General features: G+C 62.5%; 1 protein-coding gene across 1 annotated transcript in view; it reads left to right on the plus strand.

The window, feature by feature from the left end:
* EP400 (E1A binding protein p400) overlaps positions 1-17695 on the plus strand; it is a 101565-nt gene that overhangs the window by 34034 nt on the left and 49836 nt on the right. Inside the window, 16 exon segments of the mRNA XM_049620696.1 lie at positions 94-234; positions 687-765; positions 1470-1519; positions 1890-1947; positions 2665-2754; positions 5060-5167; positions 6184-6368; positions 6612-6789; positions 9204-9340; positions 10193-10362; positions 10654-10828; positions 10941-11077; positions 13130-13316; positions 14811-14977; positions 16380-16549; positions 17316-17525. Coding sequence (XP_049476653.1) covers positions 94-234; positions 687-765; positions 1470-1519; positions 1890-1947; positions 2665-2754; positions 5060-5167; positions 6184-6368; positions 6612-6789; positions 9204-9340; positions 10193-10362; positions 10654-10828; positions 10941-11077; positions 13130-13316; positions 14811-14977; positions 16380-16549; positions 17316-17525 — 2242 coding nt within the window.

Genomic DNA, 17695 nt, shown 5'->3' on the forward strand with positions numbered 1-17695 from the left:
CGGAATGTGTGAGCTCCCAGCTGAGAAGTTCCTGCGCTGTGCGGACGCGCCTCCTGGGGCGTGACTCCAGGCTCTCGACCTTTCGTTTGCTAGCTCGTCAGGACCGTGCTGCGCCATCACGAGGAGAAGCAGCTTCGTGAGGAAAGGGGAAGGAAGGAGGAGCAGAACCGATTGAGACGAATTGCTGCCTCGACTGCCAGGGAAATAGAGTGCTTTTGGTCAAATATTGAACAGGTGAATCCTGAAATTTAAACGAAATTTAAGTTAAACCTAACAGCACCGACTGTGCCTTCCGAGCACGCCTGACCGAGTGGCCCAGAGACCCAGGCGGGGAGAGCCCGCGGCGTGGTTGGCCGTGGGCGTGAGCGCACGGGCCCTCGTCTGCCGCTGTGGGTGCCGTGTGCTTCGCGGGGCTCCGAGGGGCTCTGCGGCGCTGCCGGCGCGTCCGTTAGCGTGGGCGCTGTCCCGGGAGACGGCTCCGCCTCGCTTCCCGTCGCGGGCAGCGGGGCTCTCGCCACCCGGTGGGACGCGGGCAGCGGGTGGCTGCAGAGCGCCCGCAGCGCTACGCCGAGACCTCTGTCGTCAAGTGCCTCGGGGGGAGGTTGGGACGGCCGTGCTGTCAGACGCCGTGGCGGGACCTCCAGAAGCCCCCTCAGTGCCGTCTGTGTCCCACTCTTTGCGCCTAGGTCGTGGAGGTGAAACTGCGAGTGGAATTGGAGGAGAGAAGGAAGAAGGCCTTAAATTTGCAGAAGGTTCCCAGGAGAGGTAGGACTCTCGTTAAAAGTCTTCACCGTTCCCGGCGCCGCGCGGGGACCCCGCCGGCCCGCTGCTGGCCGACGTGGCGGCACCCAGGGCGCTTGCGCGTTGGTCTGAGCATCTGCTCGGCCCGACACTACACGTCTGCCTGCGTGGCCGCTCTGCGGCTTAGCTCAGCGCTCTGAGGCACCCCCGGGCTGGTCCGCTTTCGGGGTGTTCTCAGATTGAGGGTCTGAGCCAGTCACCTGGGGCTAGCCCCGGACACTGGGCTGAGTTCTCCAAGGCACTCGCCCCCGGTGGGGCCCCGCTGTGGCTGCTGGGGGGTCTCCGCGGCACTCGGAAGCGGCTGCCCCGTCATCGGGCACTGGCAGAAGCGGCTGCCCTGGGGGGCGGGGTGGCACGGGCGGTGTGACGGCCCTCTTCCTGTTGATGAGGAAGTCGAGGCAGAGTGGTGGCCTCTGCTCAGTCCTACGGCCGTTAAGATTGTAGAAATCACAGAAGACAGGCTTTGCCACCTAGCCTCCCTGTCCCTCTCCAGATCAGAGACGTCCGGAGAGCGGCCAGCGCACTTTGTAGGTACAGGGGTGCGGGCTGGTTCCCAGAAGAAAGGAGCGGAACTCATTCCTGCTGTATTCCTCCCGTGGGGAGGTGGCAACAGGGTGCAGCCTGCACAGGCAGTGTCAGTGAAAGCGAATCATGTTCCCTGTCTCTAGGAAAAGAGTCGAGACCTAAGGGGCTTGATGTCTTGCCAGAAGCTTTCCTGGTAAGTTGAGGAGGGCTGCTGTACGGGGTAAGAGTGTGGAAGCCGTGTGCGTGAGACGTGGTGCCTGGGGTTCCTCCTCTTGTCTGGAGAAACGTGGACGCCTCTGTAGTGTGCCCTTCTGTTCAGTGTCGGTTCACTTTGGGGAAGAAAAGTGGTTCTTCTCCTTGTTAGGCTCCCATGGGGTGTTGATCTGGGGACATGGGAAGACGCGGGTGGGACTGTGGGGTTAGTGTCACCTACCTGCTGCCCAGCGCCTTTCCTGTGCCCAGACTGCTTGTCCTGGGCTCACCAGGGCCTTCCCGGGAGCACACGAAATGGGACGTTTCTGCTTCGGTGTCCCATTCTTTGTGAATTTTATTCTGTGTTTCAGGAGTCAGCACTGTCTGGAAGGAAAAGAAAAGCCAGCACATCCCTGACCGATGACGAAGGTCTGTTCCCCGGTACTCTCTTCGCCGTCTGTGTGACGAGCCCTCAAACTGTAGGCCGGGGGCATCCTCAGTGTACTCAGGGTGCCCGGTGGCCCAGTGACTTGTGTCACGGGACCAGGCGCCTTGGAGGGTGGGGGAGGGGACGGTGGAGGAGGCAGAGCGCAGGACCTTTTGTGGATAGTTCGTTCGCGCAGAGGAGCCAGCTGGGAAGGGCGGAAGCTGGTGGAGGGAAAGCGTCGGCTAGTGGCAAGGCCCCGGGGGCTCGTGTGCGGATGGCGGGTGGGCCCGCAGCCACCCAGAGCCTGCCTCTGTTGAGGGTGAGTTGCGGGGTTCACGGAACAGCAGGCTGGGCAGTGGCTGACTGTCGTCTGAAACGGGCGATGACAAACTCAGAGCGACCCCGAGCAGCAGGCTGGTGGGTTCTGCGGCGGGGTCAGCCGACGGACGAAAAGTGTGACGTCGCTCCGTGTGCCGCTGGGGAGGTCTGTCGTGTAATGAACCGGGCTGTGTTTCGCAGCCCGAGGAGGGAGGTGAAGTGCGGTCACTGGGTTCCTGCTCACTGAGGAAGCCTGCGCTCGCTCGCCTACCTCGAGGGGTGGAAAGGCCCAGCTCTCTGCTGGCTGGGTGAGACGGTGGCGGAGCCTGGTAGCGTCTCGTGAGCAGGTGGGAAGACGCGGGGAGGTCTGTTTCCCTGACACCTGGTGGGGGCCGTTTCAGTGGAGGACGAGGAGGAGACCATAGAAGAGGAAGAAGCCAACGAGGGGGCCGTGGACCACCAGGCGGAGCTGTCCAATTTGGCCAAAGAAGGTAGGCCGTGAGCGTGGTGCTGGGGGCGCTCAGGGCGCCGGGAAATGCACGGAAGTGCGTGTAAAATCGTGTGAGACCAGCGACCCCCCGGGAAGCACGCTGTGTGCCGGCGTGGGGGTCCCGCCGGGCAGCCTCGGCCCCGCTCGCCCCTGCCGTCTGCACACGCCGCCCGGCTCGCTTGCGGGACCGTGTGTAAATGGCATCGCGCGCCGGGCCTGTCGCTTCTTCGCCCGGCTCCTCTGTTCCCGGGCCTGTCCGGTGCTCGTGTGCCTCTTACGCCTCACGGGCTCTCCCTGCCGAGCCGCGGCCCCGGGCGCAAACGTGTCACTGACTCCCTGCTGCGTGCTGCCGGGCGTTCCGCTTGTCCCCCGTTCTGCCTCCGCGCGCTGCGGGAGCGCCCCCGTGGCCCGTGCCCACGCACGGGAGGCGGGTTGGCCGGTGCGCACCACGGTCCGCCGTGCAAGGCCGGCCGGGCTTGGGCTGCGGGTTCCTTCCAAGCCCCTCACGTCAGGGTGCCGGACGCTGTCCCGCCGGGATGCTTCTGCCGAGCCGGCGGGCTCCTTTTCCGTTTTGGTTTTGGGCTTCCTTTCTCTGTCATCTTGTGGGTGGTGTTTGTTTATGGCACACGTGCGTCCTTCGTGGTTACTGTGCCGGGGGCACCTCCGTGTGTCTTCATTCTCCTCACGGGACCTTCTGAAGAACAGGCATTCTAAATCTTGGCGCACTTGAATTTGTCTGCTTTCAAAAACCCTGTTTTAGCCTCAGGATCACGAGGATGTCTCCCTGTTTGTCTACAAGGTTCTAATTTTAGTTACGTGTCGATGTCTTTGAACCGTCAAGAATAGCATCTGTCTGTTGTGTGAAGACTGCGATTTTTTTTTTTTTTTCTAATCCCAAAACAGATCACAGCTGTCCTGGCGCCCTTTGCCAAGCGGGTCCTTGCTAGCTGGTTGTCCCAGTCTGCTCAGCCCACTCCCCTGCCCCGGCCCTGTGCTCCCCCTGAGAACCAGCCCCCCCCCCCCCCCCCCCCCCCCCCCCCCCCATGAAAACCGGCCCCCGTCGCCCCCCGGCTCCGTGCCCACCCTGAGAGCCACCTGGCTCCCTCCCCGCATCCTTCTCAGGGCAGCCTCGGCCGTCTCCGGCTGATTTAGGGTACGCCTCTGATTGGCTCATCAGGCTTCAGAGGAAAATTGGTTGGGAATTTTGATCTGAACGTAGTCGAGCCGGCGGGTGATGGCGGAGAACTGCATCCTTACCGAGTTGAGCGTTTCTAACCTCTGATTGTGGCGCGTCCCCGATCTCACAGGTCTTGGTCAGGAGCTGCCGGGCACGTTTTACGATCGTGTGTTTTTTGTTAGATTTATTTCTAGGCGTCTTAACCTTTTTTGAAGTTGCAGCGGGGAATGCGTTTGTTGGCGTCGGGGGAGCCGCGGCCGCGTGACGGGAGGTGACGTGCAGCGGCTCCGCCCGGCTCCCGATCGCTCCGTGGCGCGTTCCCTTCCCCGCCGCGGTGCGACCACTCTTCCCGGGGAGTCTCGGCCCCGTCTTTTCTCCTCCTGCGTGGCACACGGAGTCGGGGGGGGGGGGGGGGGGGCTGGTGCCGGGCGCCCTGGCTCACTCGCGGTCCTAAGTGGCAGCGGCTCGCTCCACCGCGCAGGCAGGCGCTCTGGCTCTTCTCGCGTCTCCCCGGTTCCCTTCCCGCGTCCTCGCTGCCGTGGCTTTCTGAGCTCGGTGTCACCTGTAGCTCGGAGTCCGTGTTGGTGCCGCACCGTGGCGCCTCTGCCAGCGTGGGTGGGTCACGGGACCTGGCCGGGGTGGGGGGTGGGGTCCGTTAGGGTGAGCTCTTTGTGCAGAAGGTATCACCGCTGTTGTACCCGCTATTCAAAACGGTTTTTGCTCTATTTTTGTTTGACTTTTATTTGACGTTTCGTATTTTTACGTATCGCCAGTTATTTTCTATCAATTGCGTTTTTATAGTCACACTTATTGGTTCATAGGTTCTAGTATGTATTATTCTAGAAATTTAAAAATTTTTTTATGAATAAAAATTGAGTTTCTTAGTCTCATTTCAAAGATTCTCATTTTTGTAAAGAAAAGTGTCAGTAATGGGCGACAGTTACTCTTTGGAAAACATCAACGTGTCTTTAGAAAGTATGTATTTTTTCCAAGGAGTTAAAGCCAAGAAGCGGAGAACCTGTGAAGAAGGCCCTTTCCCCTTTGCCGCACCCTCCCTCTGCGTCTTCTTCCCAACTGCCTGTCACCCCTGATGTAAACTAACCCCTCTTCTCCCCGCAATCCTTTCCAGCCGAATTGCCCTTAATCGATTTGATGAAGTTGTACGAAGGAGCTTTTCTGCCCAGTTTCCAGTGGCCGCAGCCGAAGCCTGACAGTGAGGAGGCGAGTGAAGAAGAAGGTCTGTGTTCAGCCTTTAAAAAACTGAAGAACTGAGCCTTAAAGCAGAAGCCGAAACACGTAGGGGTTTGAGTTGCCTTCGTTTTCTTTTACTCTGATGGAAGAAAAAGTTGCAAGTGTGTTTGACGTTTAATTTTCTGTTGATGTGGTTTTGTTAAACTTTATGCCGTATTCAGCTTATTTATCTTGAGAGAGAGAGGGAGCGAGAGAGCGAGCGCGTGCAGGCTGGGGAGGAGCAGAGAGGGAGGGAGAGAGAATCCCTAGCAGGCTCTGCACTGTCAGCATAGAGCCCGACACGGGGCTCGATCCCACCAACTGTGAGATCGTGACCTGCGCAGAAGTCAAGAGTCAGCCGCTTGACTGACTGAGCCACCCAAGCCCCACTGTTTTTATTTATTAACTTGGTAAAATTTCGGAATACCCGATCGAGTTGTAAACAGTGTAGAAATATTTTTCTCAGATTTGTAAAAGTCATTATTTTATAGGCTTAGAATTCATCATATATATTCAGGCTACGCTAGTTTTGACTTTTTTTCAGTTTTATTAGACATTCCGAACAAACACACAGGCTGCACCCAAAAAAAGCCTACTTTGTCTTATTTTCATTCTACTTGTTCTGATCCACAGGTACAGATTCCTGTGAGCAGAGAGGCTAGGGGCGGGCAGGACCAGAGGGAGGGCCGGTGGCCTCCTTGCTTGCCGAGTTTCCCTTTCTTGGTGGTGGGGGTAATCACTAAGCCCTTAGATACCCGTAAATCTGGTGACGCCAGCTCCTAGTCGCTACAGAGACCTTCGTTCTCCGTTTTCACGCAACAGCTTTCCAGAGTGGTTCTTCAGCTGGTAGCGTCCTAGGAATTTCTAGCCACGTATTTGGTCGGTGTTGTTAGGTAGTAGAACGGATCAAAGACAAAACGTCTGCTGCATTTGAAGTATTTGGATTCTGTCAGCGCGTTCCCTTTTTATTTTTTCCATCATAAAACTCTCGCAGCGGCTACAGACCCGTTTTTCTGTTCACAGATGTGGAAGACTGCCCGGCCGAGAGCCGGAAGGACGTGGTTCTCATCGACTCGCTGTTCATCATGGACCAGTTTAAGGCTGCAGAGAGAATGACTATCGGGAACCCTCACACAAAGGACATCGCGGAGGTGACCGCTGTGGCCGAAGCTGTCCTGCCCAAGGGCAGTGCCCGGGTCAGCCCCACGGTGAGGCACCGAGCTGCCCCCCGGGGGGCGGTGTCTTGGTGAGGCCGAGAAAAGGCTCGCGACTTCCCTGTAACTGTTCCAGCTGCAGAGGTTGGTAGGCAGGCAGAGCGAACGCTGCTCTTGCTTCCCTAGGTCTCCTCTGTGGTCCTCCTATAGGCCCACCGCACGACTGATTTGACTTCACTGCGGAGAAAAGTGTCTAACGGGTAGTTTGAGGAGTATTTGGCCCGTGTGTTGCTGCAGGTGAAGTTGAACGCCCCATCTCTGTTGTATGGCGCGCTCAGAGATTACCAGAAGATCGGCCTGGACTGGCTGGCCAAGCTCTACCGGAAGAGCCTCAATGGTATATTGGCAGACGAAGCCGGGCTTGGTAAAACTGTACAGATCATTGCTTTTTTTGCCCACCTGGCTTGCAACGAAGGTAAGATTTTGTTGTTTTGAGGACCGCGTATTCGCTAAGACCGACGGTGGGCGGTGTGTCGGGCTGGAGGGTGGGGAGTGTGGCCTGTCTTCCCCTGCTCCACTGCCCTGCGCTCCGGTCCAGGACCCAAGAGACCAGGGCTCAGAAATACGCGTCGTCTGAACAAGCGGAAAACTCATTTGCGGTCCGCGCTAGATTGAGCAACTCACTATAACTCAAAATCTGACACGGTGACGACCCACTGGACCGTGTGACCCCAGTGTCCCCCGCCAGTCGGGACCCGTGCCTTCCCTGGGCTGCGGTGCCTGCACCCCTGCCTCCCGACTGGGCCTGCTGCCTGGCAGTGCCTCTGCTCCCCTGCCTGAGTTCCTCAGGGAGCGGCTCGCGGACCTGGTGAGGGTTCGGGGGCCGGACCACAGCGGAGACCCCGGCCGCTTCCTCGTGCCTGACTCTTTGGACTCACACGTCACCAGTCAGGCCCCGCGGCCTCCGTAGCGGCACGTTCAGGGGCCGGCCCCCCACTCACTGCCCTCCACTCGGCCTGTGGGTCAGGAGCTTTCTTGTCCCCAGCTCTGTGCCTTTGAGGGGGCTGTAGAAGGGCAGGTGCCTGGTGTCTTTAACATAGGACGGGGGCTTACATACAAGTGAGTCTGGAACAAACAGCGTGGTGGTCATGGGCACTAACCCCCCCCCCCCCATGCAGACAAAAACCCGTGTATAACTTTGACTTCCCTAAAACTTCACTGAGGACATAGTTAACCGTTGATCGGGGGCTGAACCAAGAGCATGAACAGACGACCAACACTTATTTTGTGCATGTGTTACGCAGCGTGTTATTAACGATAAAGTGAGCTAGAGGAAAGAAAACGTCAAGGACGTCATCGGGAAGAGGAAACAAAGTATCATGTGTGTTGAGAAAGATCCGTGTGTGAGTAGGTGAACCTGTGTGGTTCACGCTCAGTTCACACTCGTGTTGTTCCCGGGTCGGCCGTAGTGTTTCTCTTGGAAAGGAAACGTTCTGGATCCAGACTAAACGGGCTCCTGGATAGCAGAGCAGACGCGTCCTCTTCCTCTTCACGGACCTTCGGAAGCCAGGAGGAGGCTCACTCAATTAGGGAGGTGGCGTCCTGCCGTGGGGCGCGTGGAGACCTGGGGGGGTGCGGGTGTGGACAGGGCTTGTTCCCTCCACTCGGGGCGGTCCCCCCGCCCCGTCTGCCTGGTTGTGGTGCACTCCCCTCACCACCGCTAGTACGCGCCTCTTCTTTGCCCCGTGTTTGGAAAGATTGCTCCAGCTCGGTCAGGTTTTAAATAGAAACGGATCGACGTCAGGGCTCCTTCCTTTCTCGCATTAATCGGTTCTGGGTTTTGCCCCAGCTCCAGAGTCTCCAGCTCTCAGGTTCTGATACCCGCTTCCCCCTCAGTACGCCACCTGGCCTCGCTCTCTGGGCGTTGAGGTGAAAGGGGTGTTGGTTACCGTGTTTGTAATAGGAAGAAATCGGAAGCAGACAGCGCTTCCAAAAACGGGCTTTCGTTCCATCGGCTGAACGAACGAACGAACGGACGGATCGGTCAGTCCTTCGCGCGCTCGGCGTTCGCGTGGCGCCTGTGCCGCTGCGGGCGCTGGGCTGTGCGGGAAGGGCAGCAGTGAGCAGAGCGGGAGGCCCGCCCTGGGCGCCTGCAGAAAACCAGAAGCGCAACTGTATTCTGAGTGCGGGTCTCTTAAAAACTCCCGGTTCTCGCGGTGGGGGAAGGGCACCCGGGGTTGACGTGCGTCTCTCCTCCTGGAGCGCGCCTGGCGCAGAGCTTTTGTCCACTTCCGTGATTTCTTCGCGAAGCGGTCGTTTCCATTCTCGTTCACCTTCCTCTTGGGCGGATCTTCTCGGAACCGGAGGGGACGCCGTGCACAGGGCGAGTACCGGTTGCAGACATGCGCACTGCGTGCCGTTTTCTCGCACGTTTCTCGTTTTCTCTTCTGTTTCCGCCTTCTGACCTGGTTTATGTTTCGTTTGTAGCACGGAAGTTGGCGTTTGTCACGTACATGTTATTCTAATACTTGAAAACGTTATTCGGAGGACCGAGCGGAAGCGGAGGGTTTGGGGCGGTCCGGCAGTCGGGCCGGGTCCGCACGCGCCTCTCGTGTCCTGAGCAGGGTCCCCGTACAGGAGAGCTCTGCCCCGCGCCCACAGCACGCTCACTCTACCCGGTCCTCCTTCGGCAGCTCCCTGTCGAGTCTCTCCTGTCCGGGGGCACTGGCTGGGGGGGGGGGGGGGGGGGGGAGGGGAGGGGAGGACGCCTGTGCGTGTGCCTGCCGTGCTTCCGTGCTCGGCACGGCGCCGGGTGCCCGCTTTCTGTTACAAAAAAAGGGTGAGGCTTTCTGTTACAGACGAAGGTTCTGTGTCTCCTCTCTCACGTAGGCAATTGGGGCCCTCATCTCGTGGTCGTGAGGGGCTGTAGCATCCTCAAGTGGGAGCTCGAGCTGAAGCGCTGGTGTCCCGGGCTCAAAACCCTCTTGTACGTGGGCAGCCACCGAGAGCTGAGAGCAAAGAGACAGGTAGGTGGGTGGATGCGTGGAGTACGTCGCACAGGAGGGTCTCCATCTGTGCGGAAGGCAGATTTTGGGGTGTCAGGCGAGCCTTCTGGCGGTTCCTGATTTGGAGCCCCCTAAACGCACAGATGCCCCGTGAGGAAAGCCCCCGTGCGAACGGGCACCTTCGTGCCCAGAATCGGGGGCCGTCCCTTCCCTGCTGCCTGCACGCCCCTGAGCAGCGTAAGCCCAGCGAGATCTTGTGCCGCGCACGCCCGGATGCGTGCGTGCTAAACGCTCGCCGGGCTCTGCCGACACGCGGGCCAGCTGCCGGGACACCTGCCCTGTGCCGTCTGGCACCGGATCCTGAGTGAAAGTGTACTAGACGGCACTGTCTTTCGCTGAAGCTGACACACTGCCTCGTTGTCAGACCGTGACGTTGAGTAGTAGTTACTGGAAAAGTGAGTATTCTGGGATGTATCCACGTCCCGTCGCCGGTCGTTAGCTCGTTTTTGAAAAGGCTGTGACGCAGTCAGTTGCGGTGCGGACGGGCGGACGTCCCGTGACGTTCTCCGTGTGGTGTCCCCACGGACGATGGAACAGCTGGTTTCCCTCCGTGGTTCTCCGTGGTGACCCGTCTTCCGGGACCGGTCGTTGACGCCTCAGAGCAGCTTCTCGGGTTGCGTCTGCAGTACGTTCGCTCCCAGAGGAAGAGCCCGGGAGGACCTGTGCCGTGTGCCGTGTGCCGTGTGCCGTGTGCCGTAGCGGCCGGCGGTCCGGAGGAGCGGGGTGGCGGGATGGGGCGGCGGCACGGGAGGCGCCGTGCGGGCCGTCTTCCCGCAGGGGAGGCGTGCTCGCGGCCGGGTTCTTGTGCCGCAGGAGTGGACGGAGCCCAACAGCTTCAACGTGTGCGTCGCGCCCTACAAGCACTTCTTCAGGGGCTACGCGTCCTTCACGCGGGTGCGGTGGAGGTGCCTGGTCATCGACGAGATGCAGCGCGTCAAGGGCATGACTGAGAGGCACTGGGAGGCCGTGTTCGCCCTGAGGAGGTGGGACCCGCCCCCGCCCCCGGGTTCTGGTTGCCGTGCCGGTGCCGCGCCGGTGCCGGTGCCGCGAAGCAGGCCGGCGGGTGTGGTCGGCCGCACGGGGTTTCCCTTCGCCCTGATGGGCGTGTGGGGCCGCGGGTCCCGAGGCGCCCGTGTCGTCCGGTCCGTCCCCGGGGCGCGCGCTTGCCCGGACTCCGTGACCCCGCCGTGCCTTTCCCCTCGCGTCCTCGGGGGCGGCGAGCCCGCGGCCGGCCTGCCGGGCGAGGAGGGCTCAGCCGCGGCCTGTGCTCGCAGCCAGCAGCGCCTGCTCCTGATGGACGCGCCGCCGCACAACACCTTCCTGGAGCTGTGGACCATGGTGCACTTCCTCATCCCCGGCGTCTCCAGGCCCTACCTGCACCCGCCGCTCAAGGCCCCGAGCGAGGAGAACCAGGACTACTACCACAAAGCGGTCATCCGCCTGCACCGGGTGGGCGCCGGGGGGGGGGGGGGGGGGGGGGGGGGGGGGGGGGGGGGGGGGGGGGGCGGCGGGGGAGACGACGGCAGGGAGACGACGCCACGTGCTCTCGTGTCTCGTCCAGGTGACCCAGCCCTTCATCCTGAGGAGGACGAAGAGGGACGTGGAGAAGCAGCTGACGAGGAAGTACGAGCACGTGCTCAAGTGCCGGCTGTCGAGCCGGCAGAAGGCCCTGTACGAGGACGTGATCCTACAGCCCGGGTGAGCGGGCCCCCGGCCGAGAGGGCGCGCGGCCTGCACCCCGTGCCCTCCCTGCTCCCCGGGGTCACGGCAGAGGCCGGCGAGGCACGCACGCTCCGACTGGGCGGCTCGGTCTGTGATGGCCCGAGGGGACAGGTGGTGACCGGGGTGCCGCCCTGAGGCTGCACGTGCGGGTCTCGGTGGGGCTCGGGGGGCCCAGCGGGGCACGGTGTCCCCGTGAGACCGTTGTGCGCGCCACGTCCTCGCCGGCAGCGTCGTCAGGATGGTGTCTGCCTGCAGCCTGTTCTCCCGGGCCGGTTCTGGAAAACCCGAGGCCGGAACGTAAGCGTGCGTTCTTGCGCCCTGGGACAAGGTCTTAGTCCCTGACGGGTGGCATCGGTGGTGCTGCAGGGGAGAGGAGGAGCCGCAGAGTCCTCCTGCCCCGGCCGTGCCCCGGGGACCGGCCACCTTCTTTCGCGTCCGGCAGCTCATCTCTCGGATGTGACTTCGGGTTACGGAGAGCGGGGTCCGTGGAGGGCGCTGTCCCGCCCGTGGCGGGAGACCCGTCCTCCTCTGTGGGGCTCCCCTGGCGTTCCTTCACCGGCAGCAGACGGTGCCCTCAGGACGTCTGGGCCGTGGACGTGCTGGGCTCGCCCTGGCGGGGTGGTGCCGGTCCTGCCTGCGGACGTGGGAGGATGGCGACTGCGGACCTGGGCTGTGTGTGGCGTGGCTCCTGCTCCTCGTAGAGCGGTGGGAAGTGACTCTTCCTCTTCGTGTCCGTGGACCTCTTTTTCCCTGAATCTGTCCAGTCACACGGGAGGCGTCGAGCACACCTGTGGCCAACCCCACTTTAGCTCCCGATGACGGACGTGCCTCGTGGCACGTTGACGCGACGGTCTGGGGTCCTCGAGCGGGCTCTGAGCTTTGCTCTGGTCACTCGGCGGCAGGCCGGGTCTCGGTTCTTGCCGTCTTCCGGTGCGCCCTCTCCTCGGCAGACCTCGTCTCCCCCCCCTTTCCTGGGGCCCTGCACACCTGCCTGTGTGAGCCTCTTCCGCTCCAGGGCTTTATTTCCGGGGTCCTGGGCCTCGCTTGTGCTTCGGCCTTTTCTTCTGAGATACGTCCCTCGTACCGGCCCTCGCGTAGACAGGGGGCGCCTTACACGTTCCCCCTCCCCCTCTCCAGACTCTGCTCTCCGGAGCCCGGCTTGCAGACCGTGTACCTGTCCCTGTCCCTGCCCGGCCGCTTTGCTGGGGCCCGTTTCTTTGTGGCCGAGAACGGCTCGTGTGGGGTTCTGCTGACTTCCAGCACAGCCCGCCAGCTGGCCACATTCTCCCGTGGCCGCTTCAGCTATCCCTTGAGGGATACCCGGTCTCATGAGGGCGTCCCCAGAGCACCTTCTGTCTAGACTTCCCTGTCCTCGGACGCAGTAGCCCATCACCCCGATGCCCATCTGGAAGTCTGGCATCCTCCCTGCCACTCCCTGTCCCTCTGTCTTGTCGCCTCTGCTCCTGGGTCTCTGAGGACCAGCTTGCCCTCCATTCGGTCTCCACGGCTCCTTCCCACACCTCCTGGGGACGCCACGCCCTCTTCCTCACCCTGGGGGGTCTCCAGCCACTGTGTTTCCCACATGGGCCTGGCCTGGCCTGCGGTTGGCCTGGGTGTCTGCCTTCATGGCTGCAGGGCCAGGGCTGCTGTCCCACCTGGGGGGCGCTTCCTCCCCCGGGTCGGGTGCTCTCGCCCCGGTGCCCGCCCTTGCTTTACGGCACTCGTGACTGTGGGGCGGAAACACGTCAACCGCTGCCCGTTTAGAGTGTCGTCCTCCCCTGGGAGAGGTGGCTGGGACAGCTGTGTGCCCATTCGACCCTCCCTCCTGGCGCTCTGCCTCCCGGCTGGTTTCAAGGGAACGGTAAGTGGCTCCGAGAGTCCTGACTGCCTGGAGGACAGTGGGACGTGAGTGTTCCGGGGGGACCGCTCACCCAGACCTGGTGAGGATGCGCCGGCTGTGCTCCTGCGGTCAGCGGTGTCCACGGCGCCCACACTAATGCCCGTGCTGGTGTTTCTCCCCGAGAGCAGGACGCAGGAGGCGCTGAAGAGCGGGCACTTCGTGGACGTGCTGAGCATCCTGCTGAGGCTGCAGCGTATCTGCAACCACCCGGGGCTGGTGGAGCCGCGGCTCCCGGAGTCGTCCTACACGGCGGGGCCCCTGCGGTACCGCTCCGCCTCCCTCGTCCTCCAGGCACTCGACGGAGACTCGCGGAAGGTCTGTGTCCGCTTGGCACCCGCAGCAGGCGCCCTGCGCGCAGCACCGGGGCTGGGAGGTTGCTTTCGGCGCGCTCGGCCCGCGTTGGAGACTCGCCTTCCCCTGACGCACGGTCTGCGCCCTGGGTCGGCCCGGGAGGGACGAGCCCGTGGCTCGACGGCTGCAGAGGAGGGGCTCCTAGCGCCACGTGCGCTCTTGGGCCGTTTGCGGGGAGCTCAGGGCACCACTACGGGTGCCCGTTGGGGATGCACGCTGGCGTCTCCTAGGCGAGCGCCCGTCACGGGCCGTCTGACGCCTCGGGTGGGTCCTGTGCCCGCACGTGTGTGTTTGCGGGAACCTGGCGTTCTCCGCGTGCCCCCCCACCCCACGCGCTGGCGGGGGGGCTTTGGGCTGAGTCCCCCTTGGTGGGGGGCGGGGAGGGGCGTAACCATGCCCTTCCTGTGTGCACTGTGTGTGTGGGATCCATGGGAAGAACCTGACGCCGTGCCTGGCGTCCCAAGAGCTTGGTGTAGGTCACATTTTACCGTTTTCTCTCCCTTGTTCAGTGAGCACTGAGGCCTGCTAGGGGCCAAGCAGTTTTCTAATCACTGAACAGCAGGGAGCAAGACGCCAGTACCCGGCCTGCTTCCATCTTTTGTGTCTGGCTCGCTTCGCCGAGCGTGCTGCTTTCAGCGTTCATCCGTCTTGTGGCGCACGTCAGAATTTCCTTCCTGCTCGAGGCTGAATCGTATTCCCTCTGCGGGTGGAGTGCGGTCTGCTCACCTGGTCGTCCGTTAAGGGACACTTAGCTTACCTCCACGGTTTGCCCGCCGTGAGTCGTGTTACTGTGGATGCTCAAGGAGCAGCTTTGTGTGGACGCGGATTTTGTGTTTCTCGGGCACGCGTCTGGGTGTGCGGTTGTGGGGCCACGTGGCTCCTCCGCGTTTAACCTTTTGAGGAGCGGCCAGGCTGTTTGCACATCCCCCCGTGTGTTTGAGGGTGCGGGGGGCTCTCCGGCACCTGCTGTCCGTTTCCCTTGTCGACGTCGCGATGGGCACGAGGCCGTGTTTCCTCGTTAGAGCACAGGTGAGGGGGTCTGCCCCCAGCTGGAGACTGAGGCCGTGCTCCCGCCTGTGCAACGCGTGTCTCCAGGGCTCCAGACCCAGCGGTGTGGCGCACACCCACCTCCGCTTCCCCAGTGCGCGTGGTTCTCTGCCCGAAGGCTCCCCTTCTCGATGAGGGCTGGCACTCACGCTGTCCGGTCTCTCTCTCTCTCCTCTGCTGAGTCCGTTCTGTTCCTCAGCACTGTCTTCTCCGTTCCCACTGGCACTTGAGATGGTCTTAACGACGGGGAAACTGAGGCATGCTGGGGTCCGGTGGCCCGTCTGAGCCTCGGAGTGGCTTCAGGGAGCCTCCCGGGGAGCGTGGCCGCCTGGGCCTGGCAATCCTCTTTGGGATGTGCTTGGGTTCCCATCTTTTTCCTGCCTCGTGGAGCAAAACTTTTTTTTTTTCCAGGAAGCGGATCTCTCTGTATTTGATCTTATCGGTCTGGAGAATAAAATGACCCGCCACGAAGCGGAACTGCTGTGTAAGAAGAAGGTGACGCGGAAACTCATGGAGGAGCTGTTCGCCGCGCCGCTCCCGTCGGGCAGGCCGGCGGCTCTCAGACTGAAGCCCGGCAGGTGTGTGGCGTGAAGCGCTGCCTCCTCACCGAAGCCCTTGCTTGGGTCCGGGCCGGCCCCCGATCAGCCATCGGGTCGGTGATGTGTCCCCCCCCCCCCCACCCCCCCGAAGGGCCCAGCCCCATCGCCCCTCAGGAGGCATGCTGTGGGTCCACGCGAGGACCCGAAGGTGGCTGGGGATGAAACAGCCACGGGATGAGGATCCTCTCACTGGGTCGCCTGCTTCTGGAAGCTGGCCTGGCATCCTGAGTGTCTGTGGGGGCAGCTTGTGCACGTGGCGTGCGTGGGCAGTCCGTCCCCCTGGGCAGGGCAGGGCGGTGTGGCCCTTTGCTCTCCTAAGAACTATCTGGTGGCGGTTCAGCAGCATTGGGACGTGGGAGGGGACTGTGTGGAGAGGAGGTCGGGGCGGGAGGTCAGGCTGGATCTGCCCAGCGCGTGCTGTGGTGGCCGCTGTTTGGGACAGAGGGTGCACCGTGGGCAGTGTGTGGTCGGGGGGGACGTGGGGGTGGGCAGAGGGCTCCGCCCCTGGCCGCGGCACAGGGACCCCTGAAGGACATCTGAGTGGATTTTGCAGGTGCCGCGTGGCTGGGAGGGGCAGGACACGTTAGATGATGAAGTGGAAGCAAGTGGTTTAAGATGCACTAAATCTAGCAAGTTGGAAATGCGCGAAATCTCCTACTGGGGCGGCAGATGAGAAAGAAGCGAGAAAATAGGGAGCTTAGCGAGAAAGGGACCCGTTCTGCAAAACGGCACCTGTTCTCGTTGCCTGTGGTGCACGTGCCTCCCTGGGCACCTGGAGCCCACCCCCCTCCGCCCCCTTCTGTCCCCCTCCGCCCCCCTCCCTTAAATACACGACGGGCCAGCAGAGCTGCCGTCCTCGGGGGCCAGCCCGGCTTTGTTTCGTGGCTTCCTGTTGGCTGCCTCCGGCTCTTGCGTTGCACAGGGGCGTAAGAGTCTAGAATTCGCGTTGTTACGGTCTTCCGGGTAAAAGGGACGTAAAGAACACATCGCGTGTGGTGGCTGTGGGAGAGGTCCCCTGTTGTGGTTTCATCCCCATCGCCTCCAAGGCGCCCTTGCCGCTTCCACTGTGACCTGTGCTGCCTTGTCACTTGACTGTTGGAGGTGGCTCCCCCGAGCCCCTGCTCCGCTCACACTGCAAGCAGTAGCGTTGAGGCTTTTGAACGTTAGATGCACACGTTCACCGTGTCCCCCAGCCTCAGGGTAGACGGTGCCACTTTGCGTCCTGAGGGCGGTCGACGCCTCCCCGCCCCTGCGCTGAACTGCTCGTTCCAGCCGCACCGGGAGTGGACCCCCGGGAGTGGACCCTCGGCATCTCGGGGCGGGGCAGGGGGGTGGGGCGCGGGCCCTCCGTGTCTCAGCGGCACACACGCCTTCTCGCCAGGTTGTTTCAGCCAGTGCAGTACGGCCAGAAGCCCGAGGGTCGCACCGTGGCCTTCCCCAGCATGCACCCGCCCAGGACGGCGGCTTCCGCCGCGGCCACCGCCGCTCCGCAGGGCCACGTGCGAGGACGGCCACCGATTGCTACGTTCTCTGCAAATCCGGATGCAAAAGGTAGGCCTCGTGTGCTGGCGCGCCCTCGGTGAGACCGCGGCTCTCTGTGGATGTGCTTCCTCGGCTTCCCCTGCCCCTCTGCATGGGCGGCCGTGGCTCTGGACGGGAACGGGCCGCCTGCTTCCGCTCTGCGGAGGACCTCGCATAGCTCGCTCGTGACTTTCAGGCTTTTTGGTTTGTTGAAACTGGAGTTTCTCCCCCGCAACCCCCCCCCCCCACCACCCCCCGAACAAGACATCGCGGTGTCAGTCGAGTCACTGTGGGCGTGCTGACGCGGATGTGCCCTGGAGAAGGCTCTCAGCCATGCGGGGAAGCGTGGGTCCAGGGTTGTGTGTGACACCTCAAGAAGGCCGCTCGTGCTCAGGGTCGCTTCTGTGGCCCGACTGTCGCCGTAAAGAAGGGGTGGGTCGGCTGGCAGGAGGCGACCGTCGGTGTTGCAGCTGTAGTCACTGGGTCCTCAGCGTCCGGCCGGGGCTCACGGCTGCACTCGTGCTGGGGTGGGGGGCGGGGGGTGGGCTCCTGCGGGACCAGCCGACCCCCAGCACCCCGTGTCCTGTGGCAGCAGACCTCGACAACCAGCGCACAGCAGACACAAAGTTAGGGTTCTCTCACCCCGTAGGCCGCACCCCGCTCTCTCTGCAGGGAGGGTTTCTCCCTCCAGAGACGGTAGATGTTTGCTTTGCTCCTTCGAGACTCGGGTTTGAAAACACTGCGTTTCGTGAAGAACCTCTAACGGCTTTGCACAAACCAACCTTATCGATTGCAGTGGCGGCAGCCCCGTTTCAGACCTCCCAGGCCTCCGCCGGCGCGCCGAGACCGCCCGCCTCGACCTCCAGCGCAGCACCTAGCGCGGCCCATCCTGCGAAACCGCGGGCCCCGCCCCCCCCCCCCCCCCCCGCCCCCCCCCCCCCGGCCGGGCAGAGCACGCTGCCTCCGGGGCTGGTGCTCACCTCGCAGGCCCAGGCGCGCCTGCCCAGTAAGTGGCCTCGCCCCTCCCGTCCCGCCGCGTCCGGTCAGCGTGTGTCAGGAGCCTTGCCACCCCCTCTGTCTCCCTGACCCCATGCCCGGGTGCTGCCTTTCTCGCCACACTGTTGTTTCTGGCCCTGAGTGTGCGGGGCCCGCGTCCAGGGCCCGGGCCTCCCCCAT

Source organism: Panthera uncia, assembly GCF_023721935.1.
Source record: "Panthera uncia isolate 11264 chromosome D3 unlocalized genomic scaffold, Puncia_PCG_1.0 HiC_scaffold_9, whole genome shotgun sequence".
NCBI lineage: Eukaryota > Metazoa > Chordata > Mammalia > Carnivora > Felidae > Panthera > Panthera uncia.